Source organism: Chaetura pelagica, unplaced genomic scaffold (genome assembly GCF_000747805.2).
Source record: "Chaetura pelagica isolate M959 unplaced genomic scaffold, ChaPel_1.0 scaffold405, whole genome shotgun sequence".
Taxonomy (NCBI): Eukaryota; Metazoa; Chordata; class Aves; order Apodiformes; family Apodidae; genus Chaetura; species Chaetura pelagica.
In genome coordinates this window covers 1,259,145-1,269,076 of record NW_009953489.1, presented here as the reverse complement: position 1 = coordinate 1,269,076, position 9,932 = coordinate 1,259,145, and the positions used below count along the sequence as shown (strand labels likewise).

Genomic DNA, 9,932 nt, shown 5'->3' with positions numbered 1-9,932 from the left:
CTGTGCTTGCTGATAGTGTTAGAAGAATTTCTGAAAACTTTCATGTGTGCAGGGTAAACTTGTAACTTGGCTTAAAGTATTGTGCAGGAGTCAGAGCAGTGTTTTGTTTGAAGAAATTTGCCTTTAATCCTTCAACGTCCTTTAAACGCTTGTTTCTAGTGACTTATTATGGAATTAATATTAATGCTCAATATTATCGCTAATTATTACAGGGAAATCAGCAGAAGCTGTATCTGACACAGCTCTGAAAAAAACCCCACATTTTATGTTTAGTATACCATGTGAAATTAATAGTAACTAAACTATGTGTTGAAAATCATGACAGCCAGTTCACAAACCTAGTATTTTTATTTTTTGTGCTGCTTAGAATGTTTCCTACAGGTTCTAAAGTTAATTTCCCCCTGTTGCTAACCCTTTAGCAGTCTCAAAATAAAGAAAAACTTGATCTTGCTTTGTTCTGGGGATTGTGTGTTTCCTCATCACAGTAAGGGATAAACAGATTGGAAGAGGAAAGCCCAATTTCTTGTTAAAATATAAAAATGTTTTTGTTGTTGTTCTGTGTTTTTGTCTTTGAAGATTTTTGAAATGATGGATGCCAAGGCTAGGCAGGACTGCATTAAAGAAATTGACCTCTTGAAGGTAAAAATTTTTATCATTACTTTTTCTGTCTTTTGAGAAAAACATTGTCAGGTTGGCAACATTTACCTTTTATGGCAAATAAATGTTATGTAGCACACAGAATGCTCATAGTAGACCATGCTTGCTTTTGCAAGAGTCAAATCTTGCTCAGTTTCATTTTTGGTCGCTGTTGATGAGAAGTACGTGTCTGCCTTGCAATTGTGTCTGGTGTCTGGCCACACTCTGGGATATTCTTTTGAAAACTTGCTACTTTTAAACCACTGTCTAGTATGAAAGATTTATAGACTGTTACTAAAACAATTTGCTGTAAGAGATTTTCTTTCTTTGTTGTTTTTATTTTTAATGTAGACCATTGAGGAATTTGTGAAGGAATTGCAGACTTGCTGTATTCTTTCCCTGTCAAAATGATACTTTCTCTTTTTTGATCAAAAGCTTCTGTGTGTGTGACTGTGGAAACAAAGGGGGGGTTGTGATATCTAAATGAATTATAATTATTAAAAATGTAACAGAAGCCAACCAAAATTGTATATTACTTTCAGTGTAATTCTGGCTAAAAGGCTTAGGTGAAGCAGCTGAGTAGTGTGGCTGTAATCAGCCTTTGGGCCATCAGCACCCATGCTGGCTCATTTAGAAGTGGCTCACCCCTCCAGAGGCCCTGGCAGCGGTGCTGCTGTGCATACACATCAGGCATTAACTGCCAGCAAAGTTTTAGGATGCCTTACAGAAACTGGAAATGTCATTAACCCAGGGTAAAGTGTTTGTAATATTTTGTGCGTTTAAGGGTCTGTCAGAATGAATGTCTTTCCTTCTGACAAAGACATTTCAGGTAGTTTTTTCCATGCCAGAGACAGTCACAGTACTTATATATTGACTCTGGGATTATTTTTATGTCTTTAAGGTTGATAAAATGAAGAGAGGAGGATGGAGGTTTGGCTTATCCAGAGTCCTCTACCTGGGGTTCTGGGAAAGCAGCGTCCAAAGGTGGTGGGGGGAGAGGGCATCCTGAAAATTGATCTTTGATCCATGTATCTGAGAGCAGCCATTTAAAAGAAATGTCAACAGAAATGGTGGTCTGTGCTATTTATTTATTTAAGGCCTGGTCTGGTGGGAATGTCCCTCTGCTGATGCCTGCACATGGCTTCCATTAAGGCTAATGTGTGCCAGTGTCGAGGCATCGCACAGGAGAATCTGTCCCCTAATGTGCATGCAGGGAGGAGTGATTAGCATGATGGATCATAACAATGTTTCTTTTGGCTTTGTAACCCCAGGAACAGACAGGTTGAGTCACAGCTGTTTAGTAGACGAAATGCTCACTTTAATGGTTTCTAGATTTACTGCATTTCTGAGAGCACAAGAGATAATCTAATGCAAAATGAGCAAGAGAGAGTGAGGATATTGAAGTAGTACATTATCTGCTAAGGAATTACAGATTTCCACTCTAAAACTTCTAAGTTAGTATTTTTTTATCTGAATTTCTTAATTTGTTGAGCCTGTTTCTTAATTGAGTTGTGTGAGTGAAGTGTAACAATCTGAGAAGATGCAAATTTTAAAGAAACATAGGAGGAAAAAGCAAATTGAATTACTAGTTGTTTAAATAAGATAAAGCTACACTGAAATGGAAAAAGTAATTAATGAAGATTCAAGCATAAATAATAAGAAAAATGGACTGTCATATACAATTTGTATATTAATTTCCTCCAAAGTTTTAATTTGTTCTTATCCTAAGGGGCAAAGAGATTTCAGGGAGTAGTACTGCAATCAACAGTTGGGTCATTCTGTTTGTATTTAACAAGGGAAAACATTAGGTATTGCTTAAAGTTTGTCAGGAAATGGCGAATTTAGAACAAAAAAGGCTAAATATTTAAAAGCATTTTCACCCCATTTTGGGCCATGTTGCTGTTTACTCAGGACAGTTTTGTTGTGCTGTGCTTGTGGTAAATGATATTTCTTACAGGATTTTTGTCTCTAATAACCCAGAGCACCATTGGTAGTTGCACCTGTAGGGGGCTGGTTTGTATGATTATAGCAGAACTGGTGCAGGTTTTGTGCCTTGGGGTTGTCCTTACTGCAGCATTATAAATCATCTTCTCTATCTGCAGCAACTGAACCACCCCAATATAATTAAGTATTTGGATTCTTTTATTGAAGACAATGAACTCAACATAGTTCTGGAACTGGCTGACGCTGGTGATCTCTCTCAGATGATTAAGGTAAGGATGGGTTGATTCTAGAGGTGCTACAGGCTGTCAGGATTAGGTAGGGACATGAGGTGGAGGGGGAATAAGCAGGCTTGTGCTGGGAGCTGTTCTCTTCCTGCAGGGTTCCACACCCACCAGACCCACAAGTGTCTGCTGGTGGTGTAAGTACACCAGGCTTCAGAAGAGTGCCTGTCTCTGTGGTTTGGTGGGATGTGTTATTTGCAAGGTTAATTTTCCCAGTCTGTGATTGATGGGGACATTTAATTATTGCTAGTTTCACTGTTCCCAGAGCCTGTCTGCCACTCTGAAGATTTTCAAGAAAGTGTATTGACTTTCTTTGCAGTGGGGATTTGGGTTTGAGAAAGTATTTCAAGTACTTGCTCTTCTCTTATGTTGCTCTTAGGAATATTTGTATTGCTGCAAACCAGCTTTAGTTAAGCTGTTACCGCCTGCTTTTATATTTTCTTTGACATGTTAATCTTTAGACACACATCCCTTGTGAGAACAGATGTGTTATATCATGTTTGTTAGCACTCTCAACGTTCTCTCCATGTTTTACCTGTTGGGTTTTTTTGCTATCATTATTCTGTAATTATCATAAATGAATGTTTGGGAAGTTCTCCTCCTCCTTGTCACAGTTAAAATATCTTATTAACAGATTTGTTTTCTTTGCCAGCAGAGCTATGAGGCAGTAGGCCAAAGGCTGTCAAACAAGTTAGCCATTTAGCCCATAGTCAGAGGCTAAAATTTACAGCATCCATGAAAATCTGCTCCATCTTAGAGGAGAGTCCCCTTGGGCAAGCAAGCTGGGGGCAGGTGGTTGGCAGAGCTGTTCCTGGGGAGAGCCCCAAAATTCCAGGTTCAGCCTCACTTGGTAGTGGGAGTGATGGTGGGATCTGCTCAGGGACCAAAGGTGGTGACCAGAGGGCACCAAAGGTGCCCTGCAACCTGGTGCCAGGGCTGCCAGGTCTTGGTCCTGCTCACTTGAGGGCTGAGGAGGCAGAGCTCATCCTTCTGCCTGGGCAGAGCTCCTGTGTATTTTTATCTTTCACTGCTTTCTTGTGGCTTCTTGTAACTTTTACCCTTTTCCCAGTGGATCCTGGGAAAGTTGCAGTTTATCTCAGGCTTTTTGTAGTTGTGGTTAAACATGGAGAAAAGTGAGGATTGTGGGAGCTGGAGTCAGGACTGTGATCATCCTGGGCTGTGCAAGTGTGTTGCTTGGTTTTTGAAAATCTTGGCTTTAAAAAAGATTTACAACATCATTGTGAGATACCATAATTTTAATTATTTGCATATTTTTGTCATTTACAGTTTTTATTTTTAAGTGTTCTCTGCTTATAAATATGTTCATTTATCTTATGAGGTGTTTGTTTAATTTTTAATATTACTGACTAGGAGCTACATTTTCCAAAACATCATGTGTAGATTCCTAGACTGATAGCAGCCCTGTCACTGGTGCTTTTCCTGCCAGCGCTCCCAGTCTGCTCTATTTTCCCACGTGTTTATTTCAGGCATGAAGATGATGCACTGGGTTCTTTCAAGGTCACATAATTTATTATTTTCCATTGGAAATCTTGGAGTTGCATTTTTTTAATAGAGAAGAAAAGCCACTAAAACCCAAAAGGAACGAAAGTTTCCTAAATGTAGCCTTTAGCTGCAGAAGGGGGGTTTGCCTGCCCGCCCCTCGGTGTCACCCCGCCTGGCCCTCGGGAGTTGGAGCTTATGTGAGGATTGTCAGTTCTGGGAGGCGGCAGGAGCAGCAGTAACAACACTCTGAAGGTGCGAGAGCGATAAAAACAGAGACTGTCTTTGTCACGCCCCTGGCGCCTGCATTATTTATGAGCTATTGTAAAGCTGCTGTAGGGGAGTGCTGCAGGATAACCTGCTGGAGGGTTGGGACTTCCTTGTAAATGTCAGGCGACTCTTATTGGACATGACATTTAGAAAATTATCACTTGTGGTCTTGCATATCCATTCTTAAATACTTTAATGAGAATTAAATTATTTTACTGTGTATATAACACTTTATCCCTCACCCTCCTCTGTGCTCTCTATCAAGTTTTTGGTTTGAAACTGTTGCAGTCTGTCAGATTTGCTGCCTAGGGAATTGCAGGGTTGTGCCCCTTCACAGCTGATCTGCAAAAGAAAATTTGCTATTACTTGAGTCAAGCAGGAATCAGTAACAGCATTTCACATAAAAATAAAATATGACAGCGGACATCAGATGTCTGTACTGGGAGGAAAAAGCACAAGATGCAGAAAGGAGCAACAACCAATTCCCTCTCTTTATTCTTGCTCTTGCATGATGCTGATGGAAATTCTTAAGGATACGATGAAAGGAATGCAGTTGTAGTTTGCTGGGAGGGTGTACAGCATTTCAGATGGTTGTTACCCAGCCACATCTTGTATATCAAAGCATGAGGATAAATCTTAAACCTCTGGAAGTGTATTTAGAAGTATCTTTTGGTAATGCTCTGGATGAAGAACTGCCTCAGTATCTAGCACAGGAAGAAGCAATGTGGAGTCAGGGCCCTGCAATCTGAAGTAGCCCAATTTGGGGATGCCCTGGGGGAGGTGGTCACGCTATGCATGTGGGGTACACAAGTGTTCTGCATTCCTGAAGTGGAAAAAGAAGTTGAAGATATATGATGTTTTGCTTTCTCTGAAGTGTGCAGCTGGTTATTTATTCCCATAGTAAGTTGTTCCCAAAGAAGACTTCAGGATTTCAGAGAACCACCTCCACACTGCACTTAGTATTGTGTGCTTTGTGCTGGGAGCTCTTGGCATCTGGGCATCCATGGGATCCAGACTGGGCTGTGCTGGGCACTGCCCAAGTGCACCCAAAATGGCCTTTTTCCAGATCCACATGTCTCTTGATCAGCAGTGGCTTTCTGTTTCACTAGAGACAGTTCAGTTAATTTAGTATTCCTATTATGCATGAAATAGAATATATTATTCTAGCTGATCACAGAAGGAACATGGATACTTTATTGATGCTCTGGCCATCTTTAAAGAGGGGGAAAGATTGTTGTTAAGAGACTGTACAATAAGGAACATTTACAAGGTTTTTTAATGATCTTTTGTTACTTAAGGCAAAATATTTGAGACATTTGTTGTTTTGAGGCATTAAATATGTTTTGCAAGGTAATTAAGGAGATTAATGCTAATTATAATTGGTGTCCATTCAAAAATGTCAAACCTATTTAAGCATATTTTTCATAATAGTTGTTAATTAGTGAACTGCATTGGAGTTTACATATAGAGAGAAGGAGTTAAAAGCTAATCAGAAGAAAAGTCATGCTGGTGCAGATCTGGAATACATGAGCAACCTGCAGCTGACTAACCTGAGTCCAGGAACAAGTCAAATATGTTGCTTTTTCACTGATCTTTTGTTTATTTCCTCCCACAGTATTTTAAAAAGCAGAAACGGTTAATCCCGGAAAGGACAGTGTGGAAATACTTTGTGCAGTTATGCAGTGCAGTTGAACACATGCACTCCCGCAGGGTGATGCACAGAGGTAACATTAATTCAGTCTCTTTTCACTGAATAATAATATAATGTTCCAATTAGTAAGCGCCTGCATTCAAAAACAATTATGCTGATGTTCAGCCAGTGCATGTTTAGAGGCTGGAGCCTGCAAGATGGATTTCTCTTTCTGTCTCTCTGCCTCATTGTTCGAGGGTTCACTCTGAAGTGAGTGTGGTATTAGGAAGATGAGCTGCTTTGTATTCCAGACACTGATATTAAGTAGCAGTGTCAAACTTGTCATTAGGAAAGTGTCAGAAGTAAAATGCTGAGACTACTGGATACAGTGAACTCTAAGAAATAGTCTTCATTATATTAGCTATGACCTTAGAGAGTTCAGAATAGTTTTTCTGTCTTATGAGCTTTTCTGAAATATTTATGCAGGTGTGTCCCACACTCTGTTCTCCATTTTCAGTAATTATTTTTGAATCTCTTCTCTTAGAACTTTTTTGGAACTTTAAACTCTCTTTAAAAATTGTTGCATCTTTTAGTGTAAATGAAAAGCTTTGTGAAGGACTTGATCCAGGGAATGTGGGTATCCCGAAAGGCACCAATACTAATCTCTACTGCTTGTTATTTCCTTTATCCTTTGAAGTAGTGAATCCTTCACTATTTTTTTGTTTTCAGCAATGTGGTATCATTGCTGCTCCTTTATACATCCCCTGATGCAGCTTATCAGTTGTACCTGAGTTAGGTCTGTAACTGGTGGCTGAAATCTGGAGCCTTGCACATTGAGCCTGCTTTAATGTGAGGAAAGAGCCTCACCAACTCAGTCCTGACGTGACTGCTTGGGAAACAGGAATTCTCAGAATTTTTACACTCCATTAACAAACTGGGCTGTATAAAGCCCAGAACTTATGTATATGTGAGACAATAATTAGTGCTTGGTGTGAGGGGACCATGGTGGGCAGTAGTGTCATGTAGAAAGCGATGGTTTCCAAAGAGAAGCAGCCTTACTTTGATTTCTATCAGTTAAAGAGATTGTCTCTGTTCTGTTATGTTCTTTCCTACATTTTCCCTCATTGGTATTTCTTGTGTGCTGGGAAGTAGGCTCTGATTTTTGTGTATGTGCAGGCTTGAAGTCTTGGAAGATTCAGCCTATCAAAGCTATAAAGAAACACAGTTCTGCTCCAGCCTCTGTGGTACAGGGAGTGCTCCAGGCTATGTTTCTATTGCAGTATTACAACCAAATAACCTTTTGTGGCTTTGACCTTTTACCTTTTTCTTCTTGCAGACATAAAACCAGCCAACGTGTTTATAACAGCCACAGGGGTGGTGAAGCTGGGAGATCTTGGATTAGGCCGTTTTTTTAGTTCTAAAACCACTGCAGCACATTCCTTAGGTAAGACGGGACTTGCATGGCTGTCAGCTGTGATGTTCAAAAGAAGTGCTGTCTGTCCTCTGACTGTGGCAGAAGCTTGATGCAGTTAACACATAGTATGTTTGCTATGATTGATATGATTCTTAAATACTCTTCATAATTAATTGGTTTGGGTTTCTTGTTGGTTTTGTTTTTTTCTGGAAGGTCTGCATGGTAAATGTATGTTTTATAGCAAATGTAACAAATGCAGTTTTTCCACTCTAAAAGGCATGGGTTTTTACCATTTTTGGTAGATGCTGGTCAGCTGTCTCACCCTGTACAGGGGTTGTGACTGTTGTCTGAGGTGAGGGAAGTGTTCACATCCCTCACAGTTAAGTTGTTCCAAAAAGGGACTTCACTTGAAAGTCATCTTAGGCTTTAAAGATCCATATTTCTTCAGTGTCTTCAACATATCTCAAGGTTGTTTGCGTGCTCTTCTCTGGGTGCAGCTAATGGTTATCACCAAAGCCTTGTACATTGCTTTTATTCTTATGGGCTCATATCCTGTTTCCAGACCCTCCTACTTGAGATCACTCCAATTTTTTTTCTGTACTCTGCAGTGCTTTCGTTCATTCCACCTTGTTACCCACAAAGGCAGTAGTGCTGCCAGTCTCCTGTCTTGATGCATGTGCTGAGCAGAGCTGGAACTGTTGGCTCTATTGCAGGGCTTCGCTAGAGGTAGCCTTCTGCTTTTTCAGTGAGCTATTTTTCTGACCAGTTTTGCATCCATCAAGTAATTTTGTTTTTAACAGATTGCTTATAAGTAAAGTTATATAAGCCTTTGATCAAAGTTTCAGTTATAATACATCTGCTTCTGTTTCCCTCCCTCTGAAGCCTCTTCCCTTATAATGGGAAAAAAAATCATTTGTCTTAGTATTTTGTGGACCAGTCATAATGAAGATTATTTGTTTCTTGTTCTTTCTGTATTTCCCAAGTAGCATGGTTATAACTCCAGCATTTTTCTGGGAATTGAAATCAAGTTGACTGGCTTAGAGCACCTGGGTTCCTCTCTCCCTCATTTTTTCTGCAAGCATTAATACATCTGTGCTGTACAGGAGTGTGCCTTGTGTACAGTTAGTTGTGTCTGCAGCCTCTGGAGAGGTGCCTGGTTTTGTTTTTATTAATGAGTCTCCTTTTTATAAGTCATGAAGATACTTCTGAGTTACAGCACTGAAGGAACTTTGGCTTTTACTGCAGTACTGAAACTCTTTCACATTTAGCTCTCACAGCTGATTCTGGAACACACAACATTTCTCTGTAATTTCTTTGTGCAATTTCCTGCAATGAGTGAGTCTTGCTCAATTGTTTCTTGCATGTGTACAAACATAATTGATAACACTCACCAACAGCACTGGGGCTTCTCTGTGCATGGGAAAGGAAGATACTTGCCCTATTTTGTGTGTGATTAAAAAAAATAAGGCATTTCTCCAGTTTAGTCTCATAAAGCACTAATTTCCCTTTGCATCAAAAGCAATATCCTAGGGTATGTACACACTATGCTTAATGGAGTAAAATAAATCCTCTTCGCAGAAAGTTACAATCACATCATTTGAACAGGCAAAAATATGATCACGTCTAATTATATGATCTTATCTAGTTTGACTGCTGCACTTATTAATATAATAAGAATAAATTGGGGCTTGGAAACTGGCTGCACATGTAAGCCAAGCTTGTGACCTTTCCTAGGGTAGCTCTGCCTTGATTGGGAAAGTTCGTGTAGGAAGAGTTAAAGGTCTTCTGCAGGAAGCTTGTCCTGCCTTAAACCAACAGCATCCTGGGAGCAGCTAAATAAGGAGTCAGACACTAAGGGAGCAGCTGGAGATGCTGGAGACATTGTGTTGTGGGAGGGATGGAGACGCAATTTCCAGTGGTTCTTGTATCCAAGTAAATAGAACATTTTGTAGAGGAGGGGTGATGGTTGGACTGTGATCCCAAGGGTGTTTTTCAACCTGAATAGTTCTATGTTTCTAACCATCAAAAAATATGCAGACTTGAAGCTTTTTTGTTTCTTTTGATAATTTGCCAGCCATACAGGTTTTTGTAGCAGCAGGATTTCTCCTGATCTTAGTTTTGGTTTAATTAAGATGTTTGTTTAAGTAGCTGTGAGTGATGAGCACCCTGTGAACCGGAGCGGTACCGGAGCCTGGCAGCACCCGCGCGTCCCGGAGCTGTGTTGCCCTGGCAACCGCCCCGAGCCATCCTTTCTCTG

The 9,932-nt window shown here is 40.2% G+C and overlaps 1 protein-coding gene across 1 annotated transcript in view; it reads left to right on the top strand.

Moving 5' to 3' along the window:
• The window catches only part of NEK6 (NIMA-related kinase 6), a 35,225-nt gene that overhangs the window by 8,773 nt on the left and 16,520 nt on the right, over positions 1–9,932 (top strand). Inside the window, exons 3-6 of the mRNA XM_009998822.1 lie at positions 577–639; positions 2,739–2,849; positions 6,247–6,355; positions 7,598–7,705. Coding sequence (XP_009997124.1) covers positions 577–639; positions 2,739–2,849; positions 6,247–6,355; positions 7,598–7,705 — 391 coding nt within the window. The remainder of the gene's footprint in view (positions 1–576; positions 640–2,738; positions 2,850–6,246; positions 6,356–7,597; positions 7,706–9,932) is intronic.